The following is a 20,032-nucleotide window of genomic DNA, read 5'->3' as shown; positions in this document are numbered from 1 at the left end:
ACAAAATATCTATGTATCTGTGTTACTGACTGTTTGGCCAGCTAGCTAAGTTGACCACGTTGTCGTGCACATCAATGTCATCAAGCTAACTTTATTAACAAACAAGTGAAGTTGTTATTTCGATGGGGATTAATAAGTCATGTAATATTACATGTATCATGTAATGTTAATGTCATGTATCGAACGTTACATTCATGCTATTAGTTTAACGTTACTGCTTAAGTTAATATAAAAAGAATGTACTTACCAACGAGATGAAGTGATAACGCAGTTTGTAACGAGGTTAGTTAGCCTACTAAATAAGATATGGTGGCTTGCTAGGTAACGTTAACTTGTGATAGTTGGAAGCGTCACGTGTTGAACGTCACTCAATGAGGGTAAAGAACACTGATCTCAGACCTGCTGTTTTCCTATAGTGCATTCACGTTTTAACCAACAGATGTCGCTGGGGAGCTTTCCAACCGAGCCGCCCCACTGTAACTGTAGTTTAAAAAACATATTAAAAATACATTTTTAAAAAATTTCCCCTATGCTTAGGGGTCAACTTGCAATACACTGGCGGAAATCGTGACTTGGATGGAAACATTGCATCTGCAAACTGGCAGAGAAGGGGGGGGGGGGGGGTTCATCTGGGGGTCAGGGGGCGGAATGAGAATGCCGACCGGAAGCATCAATCACTTTGACAGGAACCAAGTCATACTATCTCATCTCTCCTAACTGCCCTACCAATGGAAGCTGAGCTCTCTTTAGCAAAAGGGATTATCCCTGTCTCTCACCACATGCTGCTATTAGTATGCTTCCACCTCAGCTTCAGTTTTCCTAAGGACATTCCCATATCTTGGCAGAGAACCGGCATTGTTAACATCTCTATAAGCTGGCTTCCTATTTCCTTGTTTTTATTTTGATCAGCTCTTTTTCCTGCAGCAAGTCCTGGGATACTTGATCCAGAACAATAAAACTGATGTCTCCTTTCCGTCTTCCCCTTTTCTATTTCCTGTTTTAATTTACAGGACATTTCTGAAAGAGCTTGAAGACTGCAATGAAAATCCAGAATCAGTTGGGACATGTTTTTTGAAAAGAGTAAGTGAAATCACGGTGGTTTCACAATGCAGACTGTAACAATAACTGTGTTTGTAAATGACAAAGGGGTGGACAAACTTTGGTCTGGTTTGTTTCAGAAAGAAGACTTGAAGATTTATGAGAAGTACTGTCAAAACAAACCTCGTTCTGAAGCTCTTTGGAGGCAATATGGCGACAGTACATTCTTCCAGGTGACTCCTCTTCTGCCGTTAAGACACCAATGATGGTTCTGTGTCAGTTCTGTGCCAGTGCAGGAAAAGCATTTGGTCAGAATTAAAAAGTATTCAGTGCAAGTACAAATAATCTGCATCATAAGGGCCATTTACCTGATGTGTGCTTGGTAAAAAGAACTAAACACATTCCCTTTGGTTCATTTTCAAATGCAAAATAAAGGTTAATAAAATTAAGCTTCCATAAACTTATATATTGACTTCATGCACAAAAATAATAGCAATATAACCATGTGATAGGTTTTCAGAGAATTGCCCTTTAATTCTCATATTAATAATATCACTTACATTTTTAGTATGTGCAATAATAATAATAGTCAGATTTAATAATGACTTTCAGAGTTCTTTGTTAGTTCATAGAGTGCTGTTAATCACTTCATGCGAGTTAGTTGATGTAATTTCTTTTTATTGAAATTTATAATATACAGTATTTTTTAGACATAGTGCAGGCAGAGAAAATGAGTATTCAGAGCATTAGGACACAAAGGTCCAGATTTATTAAGCCCTTTGCGACCATTTTCAGATGCAGATATGGTGCATTCTGCCCCAGAAACATGCAGCTTATGTATCAAACGGGCGCACGGGGCCAGAAGCGTAGTATGCGTGTGATTTACGTGTCATCACAAGTTGCACTTCTCTACTTAATGCATATGCATTTAAGGGAGGATCGTGTGAATAACAGGGAGGAGGTATAAGTGGCTAATTTTTACTGAATTTACTAAATGATGGAATCTGTGACACCGGCAACTTCTGTGACCAGCACCCAGCCATAGAAATAATTACTCTTCTGGGAGAAATATAAGATGGCTTAGAACCTCCCACATGTTCCCATTATATCCGTAAATAGTCCAGCTCTCGCATCTGGATTAATTCAATCAGCCAACTGGAGCCGCAGTTGGAATATACATATTTTGTTCGGCGTTGTGAAGATACACAGTACAATGTTCAGTGTTAAGTCAGCTCAGAGTGGGCTCGTATAAACTCTGTAAGAGCTGAATTAACACTGGACATTTTACTGTGCATTCAGTGCACTAAACAGGAGTGTGAATAATTGCGTACTTAGCTGTACCCTGACGCGAATGCAGCAACATAGTACCCTCATTAGCCGGTAGTCTGCACTGCAAGTTCTCTGTTCGGCCCTGAGGTTATATTAGGACAAAAGGGGTGTAACATCACCAAAGAGAGAGAAAGACGGGCGCACGGGGCCAGAAGCGTAGTATGCGTGTGATTTACGTGTCATCACAAGTTGCACTTCTCTACTTAATGCATATGCATTTAAGGGAGGATCGTGTGAATAACAGGGAGGAAGTATAAGTGTGGCAAATTTTTTACTGAATTTACTAAATGATGGAATCTGTGACACCGGCAACTTCTGTGACCAGCACCCAGCCATAGAAATAATTACTCTTCTGGGAGAAATATAAGATGGCTTAGAACCTCCCACATGTTCCCATTATATCCGTAAATAGTCCAGCTCTCGCATCTGGATTAATTCAATCAGCCAACTGGAGCCGCAGTTGGAATATACATATTTTGTTCTGCGTTGTGAAGATACACAGTACAATGTTCAGTGTTAAGTCAGCTCAGAGTGGACTCGTATAAACTCTGTAAGAGCTGAATTAACACTGGACATTTTACTGTGCATTCAGTGCACTAAACAGGAGTGTGAATAATTGCGTACTTAGCTGTACCCTGACGCGAATGCAGCAACATAGTACCCTCATTAGCCGGTAGTCTGCACTGCAAGTTCTCTGTTCGGCCCTGAGGTTATATTAGGACAAAAGGGGTGTAACATCACCAAAGAGAGAGAAAGATGGGCGCACGGGGCCAGAAGCGTAGTATGCGTGTGATTTACGTGTCATCACAAGTTGCACTTCTCTACTTAATGCATATGCATTTAAGGGAGGATCGTGTGAATAACAGGGAGGAAGTATAAGTGTGGCAAATTTTTTACTGAATTTACTAAATGATGGAATCTGTGACACCGGCAACTTCTGTGACCAGCACCCAGCCATAGAAATAATTACTCTTCTGGGAGAAATATAAGATGGCTTAGAACCTCCCACATGTTCCCATTATATCCGTAAATAGTCCAGCTCTCGCATCTGGATTAATTCAATCAGCCAACTGGAGCCGCAGTTGGAATATACATATTTTGTTCGGCGTTGTGAAGATACACAGTACAATGTTCAGTGTTAAGTCAGCTCAGAGTGGGCTCGTATAAACTCTGTAAGAGCTGAATTAACACTGGACATTTTACTGTGCATTCAGTGCACTAAACAGGAGTGTGAATAATTGCGTACTTAGCTGTACCCTGACGCGAATGCAGCAACATAGTACCCTCATTAGCCGGTAGTCTGCACTGCAAGTTCTCTGTTCGGCCCTGAGGTTATATTAGGACAAAAGGGGTGTAACATCACCAAAGAGAGAGAAAAAGGGAATCTCTCACAACATTACAGAATGTCAGGTGATGTCATATTTAAGTCTTATTTCTCCCATGCCATGGAATGTTGAAAATTTGCACTAGATTAGGTCAATGTGTCCCAGCCTGGAAGAAGTATTTTTAGCATGAAAGCTTTACGGTGGAGAGGTTTCTTGTGTTCAGTTTTTTTTTTTTTTTTCATCTATGGACATGCAGTGCTGGTGAGTGTCGATATTAATGGATGTTTTTGTTGCCATAGGAATGCCAAAAAAATCTGGACCACAAGCTCTCCCTGGATGCGTACTTACTGAAGCCTGTGCAAAGAATCACCAAGTACCAGCTGATGTTGAGGGCAAGTTGACAAGTGAAAGATGTCTAAAGGTTTTTCAGTCTGACGTTATTATATAAGCTAGTATGCTTGCTTTATAAGGACATTAAACTATGAATGTGTCAAACATTTATATATGTAAGGACTTTTATAAGGGCTATGGAGTTGGCTTGGGTGCTTGTGTCCAATACTAAACAGTTTCTTAGCTTAGTCTCTGACTTCACTTTTGAGTTGAATCCCAAAGCCAGCTGGCCTCATCAACAATTGAAGCATCAATTGGATATTAATAGGATGGTTCCAAATTACCTAAAAGGATCACGGAGTTTCCTACAGAATTCTTTTTAGTCAATGGTGGTGGCTTGGTTGTGTATTATTATACACAAAACTGTATTATGATTGGTGAAGGATTAGCCTTCACTGTAGAGACAGGATGTGTGTGTGTGTGTGTGGGGCAGGGTTGTGCAGGTATACGTGTGGTTTTTCCCCAGATTTTAATTTAATTTACAAGTCCTCTTAATAAACCTTTTCACCATTTTCATAAACTGACAGTTTGATTAATCTGGCAGATAACTGCACTTGTTGTACGTCGCTCTGGATAAGAGTGTCTGCTAAATGCCTGTAATGTAATGTAAAGAAATGTTTAGAACATCCATTTAAAAATGTTAGGTAACTGTGCCGCGCAATATTATATTTACACCTATAAAATACAATAGGTGTACAATGTACAATACATTACTATTATACCTGCATTGGGCTACATAGTTAGTATACATGTGTACTGACCATTCCTGTACACTATACCACTATTATTATTATATCTGCACAGCACTATCATACCTGAACAGTGAATTACCATTACACTTCAACTGAACTAAATAAAAGTATTTTTTATTATACATGTACGGTGCTACAGTACCATTTACCTGTAGAATAAATGAATATACCCCCAACTGCACTACAAAAGAATCAAAATTAATTAAAAGTTGCTGGTGAATACTTACAAATACAGAATGGGACTGAACGTAGTGGTGGTTCATTTATTTAAGACAGTAACCATGATGTTATTTCATCCACTTCCACCAAGTCATAGGAGAGAATTTGGTTCGCTTGGCAGCTGGTTTGTCTTTATTACGCTTAGAATTGTCACAAAAGTTCTCTGTTACCATGGTAATTGTTGCCTGTTTAGTAAACAGCCAGTTTGTAATTCTGAGTCATCCTGAATGTTTCATCAGTGTTTAGTCGATGGAGACTATTTTTAAAGCCTTATTTATGTATATGATTTAGGTCCAGAAGACCTTGAATAATAATATGGAGAATCAGATAGAGAAGTAAAGATTGGAAAGACATTAGTTTCCACGTTTGTCAAATATACAGTATGTTACATTTTGTTGATTTAGGAGACATTCTTATCCAGAACAACTTACAATGTTAGCGAACATAAATGCTTCCGCTTGAAATCTGTGAGCAAAATTCCCAGAGTAGCCAGTGTATGAAACATCATTGACATGCTAAATGTGAGTTAACTTATTCCAGCATAGAACCAAATACAAATATAAAAGTACAAAATCTAACACTAATAATAATAATAATAATAATAATAATAATAATAATAATAGCACTGCCGTCTCACAGCAAAAAAAGGTCCTGGGTTCGAATCCAGCCTGGGCCTTTCTGTGTGGAGGTTGCATGTTCTCCCTGTGTCTGCATGGGTCTCCCTGCATCATGCTAACTAGCTGGTTAAAACTTGATCTCTCGCAACCTTGTGATGTCGCAACCTATGACGTTATAGTAGTGGTTTTATTGATTTTTCCTATATGACAATGACATGAAAATGCAAGAATAACCTTTGCCATTCTTATTTAGAGATTTTAAAGTGGACAGGTTGCTAGCATCAGTAAATTAACTGAATAGAAAGGAATGTTAAAAATGTCAGCTTCTAAACTGACAGGGTAACAGTCCGTTTGGTATATTGAGCATGCAGAATATTTGCCTGTGTTAGTCTACAATAATTTTTTTTGTCAGCCTATTATAAATATACTATGATTTTCAGTAATTCCATGCAAAGTAAGAAGTGTAATTTTGTCCATTTTTGTGGTTGTAATGTTGTTCTTAGGTATTGTGTCAGCCACTTCTTCACTAACTTAAAATGGGCTGTGTGGAAATTATTTCCATTGCACTTAGTAAAAAACAATCAATGCCCTTTTGTGGCAATTATGCCAGGAATGCATTATTATTTCCACTGTCAAATTAGGACTGTAGGCTTTGGGAAAAAAACAGCTGAGAAGTGAAGTCAGTGATGTCATATGCATGCCTATTGACTCTCTTGAATAAACTGGATAGTGATGTCATCCCTCATCATCTTTGACAAGACCTCAATGATCTCCTATGTGTCAGGGGGTAGGAGGAGACTTGAGTTGAGAAAGCAGACTGTGGCTTGACGTCTGCCCAGATGACAACCAATAACATTTGCATGCAGGAAATGACATTCGCATTTTTGTTTACCTAGAAAGATGTGCACATCCAGTTAAGATTTCTTTGCTGTAAGGTTACATTTGTCAGTTTTTGCATTTTGTTTTTTTCCAGCTAGAGTTATATAGATATAACAGTTAAAGGAGTTATATAGATATAACAGTTAAAGGCAAGTTTCAACCTGGGAGTCAAACCTGAAACCTTTGGGAAAGTTCAGGTTCGTAATCCATAATTTCCAGGTAGCTGTTCAATATTATAGCTTTGACTGTTATTCCCTCAATTGCCCACCAGGAGATGCTCAAGTGCAGTGAGAGCGCAGATGGCGCGGTGGAGCTGAAGGATGCCCTGGCAACAGTTCTGGACATCATAAAGTCAGTCAATGATTCTATGCATCAGATTGCCATCACAGGGTTTGAGGTGGGTGCTGTTCGTAGAATTTTTGCCTGTAACCTGCGGTAACCATAAAACGAATTGGCGTTGCAGGCTTGGTCACAAGTTTAATTAATCAATATGGCACTCATGGTCATGCTGTATCCTGGATACAGTCAGTTAGATACAGTTAGACACAGCGAGAAACGAAGTGCCAGGCAACCCTGTAGCCACGACTGTATTCACAATAAAACACGCCCTGGAGTGCCATATTGCTTTCACAGAATGGTAACAACCTATAGCAACAAGAAATTGATCACACAACGTTATTTAATTTGTAATATTATTTGTTAGTAGTGGCTTGTGCGCGGAGTGATACTGCTTACAAACAGTCTATTTGATTAACTGTTACTGGATTTACAATCACTGTGGAACGCAGTCTCAGCCCATTTTGTAATAGCTAAATCAAATAACTTCAAATCTGTCTTATAACACTAAATTTGCCAGATGCTCTTATCCAGAGTAACCTGCACTTTTTATTGCTTTTTTGTGCTATTCAAAAAAATACTGCTAATTTCTAGAGTAATAATAACAGAGTTAATGCTAGAATGTTCTAGTTAAGAAAGTTGCTCAACAGCAGCATCCTAGCTGGGAATGAAACCCACTACCTTTATTACAGGTCTCCTAACCATTTTCCTGTTTTTCATTTTGCTACACTGCCACCCTGTAGTATGTGTCTGTTACTGTTACTCCTGCTGAACTACTTGTCATGATGTCTGAGGTCTCCCTCAAGACGGAAGGTCAAGTCAACTTTTGTAGCCTTAGGATTTGGCCAGTCCAAATGTAGAATTTTTGAGATTTCAAGCAAGCCCGTTCGACTGTGGTGTTTAAACTACATTTGTACTGGGTTAGAGTAATCTTTCCAAATAAACATTTGGTTATCATTTTGTGTTTCATTAACATCACCTCTATAGACCAGTATGCTTAATTCTTATTTTCATTAGCGAGTTTTAATAGTTTGCTTTCATTTTTTTTGTATTGGTTTAGAGATTTTTTTAAAATGAAAAACAAACATATTGTCTTTATGGTCGTTTGGTGGCAGGTGGGCAGAAATTGCAGTTATGCTTAAGAGCATTACCAATGTTAGGTGAATTGCTTTGAAAATTAATCTGATACTGATTACAAATTGCATGCCTAAAATTGTCACTTGCAATCTTATACTCATTCCAAATGACATGACTGAGTGTGTAATTAGCAACGTAATCTGGTGGATTACTTTCAGATTACCTTCAAATCCATTTGCCGATTGTATGTTAGAATTAATTCAGAAACATCTAAGTTTGTATGTTTCTGACAAGACTCCTTTTTTTCTGAAGGTGTAGCTACAATACCTACACTTGCATCCTGCTCATCCTCCTGTGCAGGTGTACACGAATGAGTGTGTTTGTGTGTGGTCGCATGTGTGTGGTGTTAGTGGGTGCACATATGGTGTGCTTGTGTGGACTTGCGCATGTGCATATGTGGTGTGTGTACACTGTACATTAAAGTATTCCAAAATGTAATCATGTAATCTTTTATAAAGTAACTATATTATTAAAAACTGATACGTATTTTACAAAGTGTCCTGGTTTGATTATGGTGACTTCATTCTTGTAATCTGAATACATAATCCAGATTATAATTAATCTAGCTACCCAAAACTGACCATGACACGTTAATGAAATGAATTGTATGTGTATAGAAGCTCTTTGCAGACACGGTTGCGTGTCTCTCTCCTCAGGGCAACTTGAGTGACCTCGGCAGGCTCCTGATGCAGGGTTCCTTCAGCGTGTGGACCGACCGCAAGAAGGGCCACAGCAAGGTGAAGGACCTGGCCCGCTTCAAGCCCATGCAGAGGCACCTCTTCCTCTACAGCAAGCTGCTCCTCTTCTGCAAGCGGCGGGAGGAACCGGCCGACGGGCGGGAGAAGTCTCCCTCGTACAGCTTCAAGCACTCACTGAAGGCAGGTCCCCCCGACCCCAGCACCCGGCCCTCAGAACGGCAAGGCCACGCCCCCGGACCCCCCCCCCCCCCCCCAAAAAAAAACTCTAATCCCCGTGTCTCAACCCCCTGGTCCGAACACCGCGCACCACGGCCCGAACCCCGCCGCAAACTCATCGTTGAGGGGGATTTTCGTGGGGAATGCGCTGCGTCAGATGGCGGTGACCTCCCGTGAGCATGAATCAGAAATGCCAACATTGCGTCCCTTCCTCCCTGTACCGCGTCCACTAGGTTTGCACTTGTGGTCCTTTTAAGCGTCTCCCGTGCTTTGTTTTTTCCAGATGAGTGCGGTCGGGATCACAGAAAACGTGAAGGGGGACGCAAAAAAATTTGAAGTGTGGTACAATGGAAGAGAGGAAGTCTACATTATTCAGGTACAACGGCTCGCTTCTTACTGAGCAGTTGCATGTTCGGAAAAAAAGGATTGTTATTTGGTGAAGTGCTGCTTGCAGTTCTTTGGTGCGCTCACCCATAAGTCACTGACTACTTCCCACACTGTAGGCTGCAGAGTACCACAGGGGAGTTGGTACAGATTGGAAGAGAGGCATCTCTTTCACTGATGACAACTGTGAGCAACTAGTCGTTAGAAACTGATTTCTAGGTTCCAAGGCAGGCACTTACAATACCTTAGCCTCACTCTGGCCTATTTGAGGCTAAGGTTCTTCAATTAATTTAGTTGGAAAACTTCCAGTAGCGCAATGACTATCCTACACACTACTTTTGTGCATGTGCATATGTGTAGTATGTGCTTTTTGAGAGGCATCAATTGTAAAGCGCTTTGGATAAAAGCGCTATATAAATGCAGTCCATTTACCATTTTTCAGTTTAGCACAGTATTACTGTTAAAAGTGCGGTGTTCCTCAATGTCAGATTGTTTGGCAGCACTTCCTATATGTGGGCACTAGGTGGCAGCACGTGCCCAGGAGAGGGAAGCTTGGCTGAAATTAAGTCTGGCCACACACTGTCACTGTGGTGTAGTGTGAACTCCTAAAGCAGTACTATCCTACGTATACCCACTCTGTGTTCTGCATTTCATTCCAAAAACATACATCCAGCTAAGGATCTGTATTACAATCTCGCTTAAATATCAGAAACAATCGAAATAAATGCTGTCATTTGAGAGTCATTTGTTGGCTTTATGTGCAATTAAAATGATATCCATACCAATGTAGCCTCTAATTGTTACCAGAAACTTGCTACTAAGCTGATGTGGCTATGCAGGCATACTATTGGCCACCCCAGCTTCATTCTGGAGACATTGTGCACCTTGTTTAATAGGTCAAATGCTTCTCTCAGAAAATAAGGCCCATTTTAAGAAGGGTCTGAGGTGGATATATTTTCTCGGTATGAATGTTCAGTGTCCAGAAGTCCATCTGGCAGGTCCTTCAAGGTTTTATTTCTGTTATTTATTTAATGGTATTCAGTATCTTTTTTTATTCAAGTATGTGTTTACCTACAGACAAAAAACACGTCAAAGTCCAAATTGGTGAATCAATTATCTCTAGTGACTTGATATAATTGATTCACCAATTTTGTCTTTGACATGTTTCGTGTCTGTACATCAAGTCTCATGGGTTACTCATAGGGTTGGGCATGTGACATGCCCATTATCAAATGATGTCAATTTGAAGTAAATTAGCTTCTTCTAATCACCTATCCACATGACTGGTGCTAGGAAACAGCAGTGCAGGAGAAACAACTGTGTCCCTCCCCCCCCTGTTCCCAGGCACCCTCCATGGAGGTGAAGAACATGTGGGTGACGGAGATCCGGAAAGTTCTGACAGGACAGCTGGAGGCCTGCAGAGGTATGAGGGCGACTGTTTTTGTACGTTCGCTCGTTGCTGTTTCACACAGCCATTTTTGGCCTAACTTCGGCAGGTTGGGCGCTAGGTGTGGGTGACAACAGTTCTTCTTGTTCTTCGTCAGTCGCGCGAACAGTTGCTTTTAATTTTATCATCACCGTTAAAATGCCATTTGAAACTCTGTTAAGGGGCAGAAAATGGTCTTTGTTAGTCAGATAATTCCTTTTCTTAGAGGCAATCTTAACCCGAAAGATTACATTTTATGCTTTTTCCATCATTTCACATTCTGTACACAGAAAATAAAATGACTAGACACAATCTTGAGGCAGCCTAGATCTTGTTCCGTAAATTAAGATGGAATATTATTTGGAAAATTACAATTTTTTTTTACAACCCTTCGTGCCCTCAACTGGCAGCTCAATCGAGCAATTGAGTTTCTTTTCATATCAATTTATGGAGCAATTACAAGTACAAATCCAACAAACAATTTGAACAAATTAACAAAGAAGAAATTTATATGCACAAATAAACTATATTTGGATGTGAAAAGAAGCTCAACCGCTTGTTTGATCCTCCTACTTAAAAGGTCAGTTATACAACAGTATTTGTTTTACATACTGTATTGCCAACTGTTTATAATGACAAGAGTGTTAAGTAATAGCTTCTTACTGGAACAGTGTTGAATGCCCATCTTTTACTTTGGGAGTTTACACTTTATGGTTATAAATGTCTAAAGATATGCTGTGCTTGCAGTGAGTAATTCACTCATACCACTGTGCTCGCAGTTCATCACCAGTTTCGCAGGTCTGGTCCTTGACTAAATTCAATTTTGAATGGAGATTCTCCATGCAAAACTCAGTTTAGTCCAGGACTAATCTTAATATGTATTGGTGAAACTGGCCCTAGATCTCCTTAACAAAATGACCTGTACAGGGTGGGGATGCAGTAGATTCTTAATAGTACAGTATGCCAGAGGGTGATAAATTGTCTTTCTGCAATCAGTGTAGTATAGGAATTTCTCTTTCCACAATCCATGTGGTTCAGGAATGCGCTTTTCCAATTTATAATTTTGTATAAATCTGGACTGTGGAATCAAGGTTAATCCAGTGGTGTGTGTGTGCGCTGCCAGATGCCTTTGTTCATATAAAAGCAACAATGTAGGCCAGATTAACACACCTGTGGGCACCTAGGTGGTGAAGCTGTAAGGCCCCACCCTCCTCTCTCTCTCTCTCTCTCTCTCACTATTTCTCCCTTTCTCTCACATTTACCACGAACATTTCAACCGAACATACACACACACACACACACACACACACACGCATACGCACATGCACACAAAAGGATTCGGCTAAGTACAGTTATATATTGTATACAGTATATCCCAGATTAGATTCTTGTCAATACCTAATGAAAAAAAAATAATACTGTCCATGTTGCAGTCTATTTGAAATCACTTTTGGCACTTTTCTTACATAGCTGGCTCCGGTATTACAGGACTTAAAAAAAAAATCTGCGACAGCCTAGCTATTCTGCTGCATGGAATGCGAGCTGCCTGCTAGCGTCAGTGCGTCACTTTGTTCGTTTGAAGGATGTGCAGACTGCCTGGCCCTATTCCCCATTAGGTTTTTATTTTTCCTTGCGCATGCACGGGCCTTTTGGCATGGACGCACACTCAAGTCCCCCCGATTGTAGATCCGGGCGAGGCAATAGTCCACTATCACTGGCGCTACATGTCCAATCTCGGCCTCCGACATGTTCCGAGGGGTCTAAAAACGCGGCCTTTCATTCAAACCACGATTCCCTGGCTTGTGACGCAATTTTGATGACGCACCCTTAGCGTCTACGTAGGGATAATTTAAGCCACATTATGCCAGTAATTGTTATTATGTGCAAATCGTGGGGGTTCGAGCCCCTGCCTGTACGGGGGACTCGCATACGGCTTGAGAGTCGGCCGGCTGCTCCTACTGGCTGCTCCACAGTGTCAATAACTTAACTGCTGCAGCTGAGGTGAAACTGGCTATATTTTCATTGGAATCTATAGAATTTAATCAGGGAACGTAGAAATGACTTAGGAGGCCGTTTGTACACATGAAAAGAACAGATCAACTCTAATGGTCCTGTCTATTGCCCGTGCAGTACCATCAGAATATTCTCAGCTTCACTTGTATTTTAGATGGCATGTACCTGCATAAAACAAGAAAAACATGAATCTACTTTTAAATGGACATCTTAACAAAATGCCACGGTTAATTGCTAGCGCTTTAAATTACAGGAAAGTGCCGGAATCTTCCCCTTTGGATTGTCAGTGTCTGAGCGTTCGCCAATGATTCTCAGAGCGTGAGAACCGTCGGCGAGCGAGCCTTTAGTTGGCGGGAGCAGCGTGACGGCAGAAATTGGGAGCGGCAACAAAGGGCGGCGGTACGCCGCGGCTCGATGGTTTCGATCCGCTCTCAGGGAGCGTGCTCAGGCCCCGCTCCGCTCCGCTCCGCTCCTCGCGTCTGCTCCGACGACGCGGGGAACGGCTCCGAACGTGCGCCCGCCGCGACCGCCGACCGCCTGACCCGGGCGCCGCTTCTGCGGACGGGAGCCCCGCTGCCGCTGGGCCGAACAAGCGATTACCTCACTCAGCGTAGATCCAGCATCGGCTGATATCGAGGAAGCCCGAGTTAATGCCTCTCTAGACTCGTTTGATAGGCCATGAGCGCCGAGAGCCGTAGCCTGATTGGCTGATAGCGAGCCACAGATCCCTCCTGCTTATTTATGAATTAATTTTCGATTGCTAGCCTATCATGCGAGCCTCCCGTGGTGGGGGGATGAGGGCCTCGGTGATACAATCACATCATGAGTTTGATAAATCACCTCGCAAGTGTGTTCAGACAAAGCAGAGGCAAGCTTTCCCTCTTTGTCACAGCGCACATTAATTTGCAATCATTTCCAAGCCTCTGAAGCAAAGAGGAACACAAAAACAAAAACACAGGAAGAATTTGGTGGTCAAATGAGAGGCTTGTACTCTTTTTTTTCGGCTTCCTGTGACATCGGTGACCAGCAGTGTGTTTATCCAGAGACGTCCTCTGTTCCAGTAACATCGTTCTGTATTCTTTTTCTGTATTCTTTTCACAGAGGCAAGACAGCTGCACCAAAGAATCGGTGACAGTGTTTACCACACTTCTGTCGATACGTCCAATGCAAAGTAAGAGAAATCTTGAGTCGCAGAGAAATCTTGAATTGTCATTATGCAGTGTGCAGCTGGTAGTAAATGGCATTGTTGGAGGAAAATGGATGGGATAAGAGTGCACACTTTTTCTATATTTTGTTGTAATTCATACAGTAAATATATGTGGTTTCAATGTGTGTGGCTATTAGCACACTTCAGTAACTGAGGATTGTGCATTTTTTACTTTTACTGTACCGCTTTCATAAAGCCTTTGGCTGTAAAAAAAAACAAAACAAAAAAAAAAAAAAAACTACTTTCACTTCCCAACCAAGAGGTAATTTGATTGGACGGGCTGGCTTTTCCATGTGATGTTCATGCGCAGTGTGCATGTTTGTCAGAAACGTGGGAAGAGCGTCCCTAAAGCAGGCGGACTCGCCCAATTCCAAGGCGGGAACCAGAAGGGGGAGCCCCAGCCTGGCCCGGAATCAGAGGACAGGTGAGCCCCAAAAAAAACACCACGTGACCACATTACAGCAGACCCGCTTCTCGTAATCCGCTCATGTGTACCACTTCAGATACCACAAAAAAAAAAAAAAAAGCCGCCAACTTGCAGACTGGCACAGGTACACGGTGCGGAAAATCTACCGGCAGCCATTTTGAGTAAATGCTCAGGTTAGGTTTTAGTTTGGACGACCGCGCTAGCATGCGAGTGCTCGCCTCAGATGGTCGTCGGCTTCGGCTCGGAGCGCCTCGGCGGGCGCTGCGGAGACGGAGGTAACAGGTACGATTTCGCACCTTCACACCTCATGGGCACAGCAAGCTTTTAGCCTTCGCGTCTGCTACAAACCTGCTGGGGAGAGTGTTTTGCGGAGCGGGGCCCTTTGGCTTTCAGCGAGAGCGACACCTTGGACCCACTGGAGAAAAGAGGACTTTGGCAGTCTCTAATGCTTAGTTAGATGACCCAAACTGACAAAAGTGATTTCACGTATAGGCGTATGGGGATGTTTGAGGACACAAAAACGTCCACAAGACAAAAAAAGAAATAAAAGAAGTATTAAAAATTTTGAAAGGGTGGCCGAGGCAGGTAGAATTGCCTGCGCAGAGCAGAAAATATAACGCAGTTTCAATAAATGAGTGAGAAAACAGTGGTGTAGTGTGAAAGTGAAAATGTTTTGCTTTTCTGAACGATTTCACATAGATTGTGTATCGTTTCCAAACCAGACAGCTCAGTATGGGAGACTCCCTGAACTTCCCCCAGAATTGGGCTGTCTGATTATTATTGAGGCCCAGAGATAAAGGTGTAAATAGAACCTCTTTTTTAAGACGAGAGTCAATCTTTTAGTTAATTGAGGAAGTCACAATTTCAGTTACCTATTGGATTCCCACTTGCTGTTATCTCGTAAACTACACAAGATGACAGCACAGTGTTTATGTTCATTGACACTTATCACATCACATTATCAGACCAGTGTAGTGTGTCACACAATGAGTCAGAAAATTGAAATGTCCATCAACAACACGTACAATTGTGTTGCTATGAGGAGGTGTGAAATGTTGATTTTAAATTAGCGACCTGCTCTGTATAGTACAATAATATTGTAAGGTGACGAAAATAAATCAAGCTGCTTGCTTGTGACGCACAAATAAAAACAGAGACAGCTGCGAATGTCACTCATTTGAGCCTCTGATGTGTCCATTCTATTCTTACCACTAGCCAGTGCGGACACATGAGTGTGTTTGACACAAATGAATGTTCTGAAGAAAGACAGGACAATTGCTGCCTATGTTTGAGGGCTAGTAATAGGCCAGGTAACACTGGGCACGGGAAATGTTTAGACGTAAATTTAGAAGACCCGAGAAGTGACACAGCCTTATGAAAGTACGGATTATGATACGTGATATACGAGACGTGTGTGACAGTTGACAGCAAGGAAATTCCTAAAATATTTCAGAATAAATTTAAGATCCAAGAGAGCACTGCCCTCACTTGAAAGTTAACATATTGAAGAGTTATTCAAGCATTAGCAATTTTAGCCAGCTTTCTAGATTTGTATCTAATAACATCTCTACTCTTTAATCAGGGTCTTATTCATACCAGAAAGGGTGACTGGGAATCACATTGTCAGAGGTAGATGAAAAGGTCCATCTTCAGTGTAAATCATCTACACATCATAGTTGTGGAATTCAGTCCAGAGAAAAAATTGCTCACTGTGCATAGCTGATAGTACATGCTGATCTTTGTGAATGTTTTTGACAAAGATCTGGAACATAAAGGCATAACCGACAGGAATAACCTGTAAGTAAGGGAGAAAGTCGAGTTGTGTAGTTAAATGTAATCCTTGTCAGTTGGTTCAATGTCTCTTTTTTATGGATTGACTTTCAAGTGTGGAAACATGCCCATAAAGAATATACACTTCAACTTAATTTGGAACCAAATTTGTAGTTGCTTTTGGCCTTCTGTGTTAAGCTGCGAAATACTTGTGAGCTGCATCCTAGAGTTAATCCGAAGATATCTGAGCATTTACCTTAATGTGTGATTTATAATTTTTGACATTCAGATTGACAGTCCTCACCAACCCTGGAGTTGAATCAAGTGGGAGGTTTTCTGCATCCCGTCTTCTTTAGTCAAAAATCCTGACACCCTGCAGAATGTGTGAGCTGCCTGCCTGAGCCGTTTCTTTTTCACTTGATCGGGGCTGTAATATTCTGAGGGCTTTTCTGTTACTTTGTTGAATCTTTGAATACATTGATGGTTTATTTCTCTGTTTGATCTGTGGACCCGCTATACCAGTGCTTGATGTGCGGACGTCAGCTGCTCGAGTTTATTGTATGTTTTGTGAATCCTGCAATCTGGGCTCATGGATCTTGTCATGTTGCATAGAGAGAGATATTTTTTCTGAACCGTTAATGTCTTCCAGCAATGTCCTCAGCTCCCTCCATGCGCCAATGCCGGGTGTAATGTCCATCACCATCTCCACAAACCACAAATAAAACCTGGTGCATTTCAAATGTAGACTCCCAGATTCTACCCCTGGTTTTGTATAGCACAGGAGGCTGTCTTATCAGTAGAAAACAACCTTGCCTTGCAAAAGCATCTCTCAGACGTTTTGTGTACCCCGTTTATCCTGTTTGGACAATTACGTTTTTAAATCATGTCGTTTGGAGATCCAAAATATGAATATTTACACTGACCAACCCGTCTGTTAAATCTTATTTAAAGTCACGCTGGCTTTCCCTCTTCTGTGCCCCCCTTTTATGCTTTTTGACAGCTGCTTCGCCCCGGGCGGCATCTGTCTCAAGCTATCATTTCTCTGTGTTACGCTGTCCTCAAGTGCCGGTCTGTTGTGATCCTGTGGTCTAATGATCAGTTCTGCAAGATGTGAAAGATAAATGAATCTGTCGGTAAGCAATGTAGCAGTAGGATATTGTTTTACTTTGTCATCTGTATTGACATTGCTTGCGCATCGCATTACCCTCAATACTTATCCATAACAGTATCATTTCATTGTTTTGCATTGATGTACGCCTCGTAATTAGCCCCAGCTGTGTAATTAATCATGTTTCTGTCGTGACTGCCCAATGATTTGCTGCATTCGGTCTGCAGAAATTCATGGAGGGAGATAACTGCTAAAATTCAAGCCAATAGATGACATGGAGAAACTAGGTTTTTTTTTTTTTTTTTTTTTTGTCAGTTGAACCCCTGAGCCTGTGCTTTTTTTTATTGTTGGTTTGAAACTATGTGCACACCTTGATCACGTCTAATGTCAGTTATATACATTAAACATTACATTTTAATCTGATTTTGAGACATATTTATTGCTACTGCGGGATATTTTACATTACATCTACCAATAGTCCTTACACATTTTTCAGTTAGGATATACCTGTTTATATATCCATATAGCATATAGATTTATGACCTAATAGTACAGGACATTGGCCCCTCATTTTTTTTTTTTTTTGGTCGATTGAAGCTGACGCTGTTTTAAATGTTCCTCAGCGTTTAAAACCTTCCACTTTGTCCATCGAGGCCGACTCGGAAACAGAGAGCTTGCAATTCTCTGGAAACATGTTATTGAATGAAGTGGATGGGAGACACCAGCAGTGGTTTTCGGCTGAAATCAGCCAAGTGCGAAATTTGGTGAGATGTCCGCTTAGCCAGCCAGCGGGAGGCTCGGAGAGGTCAGAGAGTCCGGAAATGCCGATGCGGCAGAAAGAGTGTTCTCTGTAAAGGAAACCTGTCTCTTTTCAGCACAGTATTCCTGCTCTATATTGGACCCTGTGGCTTATTTTCATCTGCTTTAGATGTTAATTACAGTATCCACACAAATAGCTAAAGTAAATTTGGGCTTACTGTTTAGTGTTTTGTTGCCACATGGGAACTGAAAGGAATTATTTGTGGGTTTTTGAGGGCTTCTCGTAGTCTGAAGAGCAAATATTTTAGTTTATTTAATACAGCTTAGCTAACATCTTGTGAGTACATGTGACATATTCCTGGAAGACTCTTCTTGTAAACTGTGTACATGGGGGGTGTGGTCCCTGAAGCATTCTGTGACTGTTCCTTTATCAAGAGTGGCCTATGAAATGCATTATGATTGACTGATGAAAGATACGTACTGTATGTGCCATGTTCTGAACTACACACAGAGCATGCTCAGATGGAGAGGAAATCTGTGGAATTGCACCTTATTACAGCAGGAGTATATCAAACATATTGTGTTAAATATTGGTATATATATTAAAGAATCTCTGTTTTTGTGCTCTAGAACAGGGCAGCCCTATCCTGTTCCTGAAGATCTACCATCCTGTTAGTTTTCAATCCAACCCAACAAAGCACACCTCATTCAACGGCTAAAGTGATCTCACTGAGATGCTAATTAGTAGAATCAGGCGTGCCAAATTAGGGTTGAAATGAAAACTTACGGGACGGTAGACCTCCATGAGCAAGGTTGGGGAGCCTTGCCCTCGAGAAGCATTCTATCCTTCTTCAGCTTCAGAAATAGAATGAGGAATGAGGGGTAGTGAGGAAAACTGAAGCTAAGTCACCTTGGGGAAAAGGCTGAGCGTGTTAACAAGGCAGCACATTGTTCGATATTATCAGTCCTTGACCGTGAGCATTGGGTACAGACCGGCTTATTCACCTTGTTACAGCCACCCTTGTCTGAAAAAAAAACAATTTCATGGCTTTATGTATTTTTCCTTTCATATGTTTTGCGAAGTAAATTCGGGTGAAGTTTCTTTCTCAAGGGACTGCAACAGTACTCAGCCAGGGAATAAAACGCGTAACCTTGCGGTATGAGGCCAGGCCCCTTAACCATCTCATTGGAACTAATAATGGGATGCTAATGTGTTGTTAGTTCCAGTAATGACAATACAAATCCATTAGGCAGCGCAGTCGACCCTCAGTTCAGGTTCAGACTAAGGGCTAAGCAGCTCTTTGAAAAACAGGAGCACATTCAGCACTGATAAACTTTCTAAATGTGGTGGCCATTAAAGGCCTGTAATGTAACTGCTTTTAATTTTTGTCTGCATCAGAGCCTGAATATCTCAATATACACAGTCTGGAAATGTTCAAGAAAATTAACACTGAAGTCGAATGCTCGCTCCTGGACTAGATGAACGTTGCACCATAATACTGGACAGTAATTATCTTGCCAACAAAGAGCGCTTTTTATCCAGCAGCAACAAGATAAATAGAGTGCATTTCATCAGTCAGACATTCAAAAGTTATTAGGGAGTAAATGAAATGCATTTCAACAAAAAAAAAAAAAAAAAGCTGTTCTTTGCTTCTAGTTGTTGCCAATTTTTTTTTTTTTTTGGGTCAGCTTTACCAGTTGAATGTGCAGGAATCACAATAGATATGTGTGTTTAATAAATAAAACGCCCTAATGTTGCTTTAGTTTTCTTGCAGTAATTGATGATTCAATATAGGCTAGCTCTTTGTATTATTATTATGGAAGATTCTTGCAAATGGACACAGTGGTCTATAATTATTTCTCTAGTGGTGTAACCTCAGTCTGAGAACTTTACCTGTCGATATGGTGCTTTCTCATTAGTGTATCCCCTATTGATTTTTCATCCTTGGCAGTGGGCCAGGCTGTGTTGCAAATGCCTGCCATTTCTCTTTATCTAATCCAC

General features: G+C 41.2%; 1 protein-coding gene across 4 annotated transcripts in view; it reads left to right on the top strand.

Annotated features, from left to right (window-relative positions):
* Positions 1-20,032, top strand: part of LOC118229675 (guanine nucleotide exchange factor DBS-like) — an 85,017-nt gene that overhangs the window by 56,511 nt on the left and 8,474 nt on the right. For all 4 annotated transcript variants that reach the window (XM_035421872.1, XM_035421875.1, XM_035421874.1 and 1 more), the window contains exons 18-26: positions 1,011-1,080; positions 1,179-1,271; positions 3,992-4,084; positions 6,821-6,946; positions 8,679-8,900; positions 9,220-9,312; positions 10,665-10,743; positions 13,861-13,930; positions 14,293-14,390. In XM_035421872.1, the coding sequence (XP_035277763.1) occupies positions 1,011-1,080; positions 1,179-1,271; positions 3,992-4,084; positions 6,821-6,946; positions 8,679-8,900; positions 9,220-9,312; positions 10,665-10,743; positions 13,861-13,930; positions 14,293-14,390 (944 nt within the window). The remainder of the gene's footprint in view (positions 1-1,010; positions 1,081-1,178; positions 1,272-3,991; positions 4,085-6,820; positions 6,947-8,678; positions 8,901-9,219; positions 9,313-10,664; positions 10,744-13,860; positions 13,931-14,292; positions 14,391-20,032) is intronic.

This window comes from Anguilla anguilla, chromosome 6 (genome assembly GCF_013347855.1).
Source record: "Anguilla anguilla isolate fAngAng1 chromosome 6, fAngAng1.pri, whole genome shotgun sequence".
In the NCBI taxonomy this organism is placed as follows: domain Eukaryota; kingdom Metazoa; phylum Chordata; class Actinopteri; order Anguilliformes; family Anguillidae; genus Anguilla; species Anguilla anguilla.
This window is presented reverse-complemented; position numbering and strand designations above follow the sequence as displayed.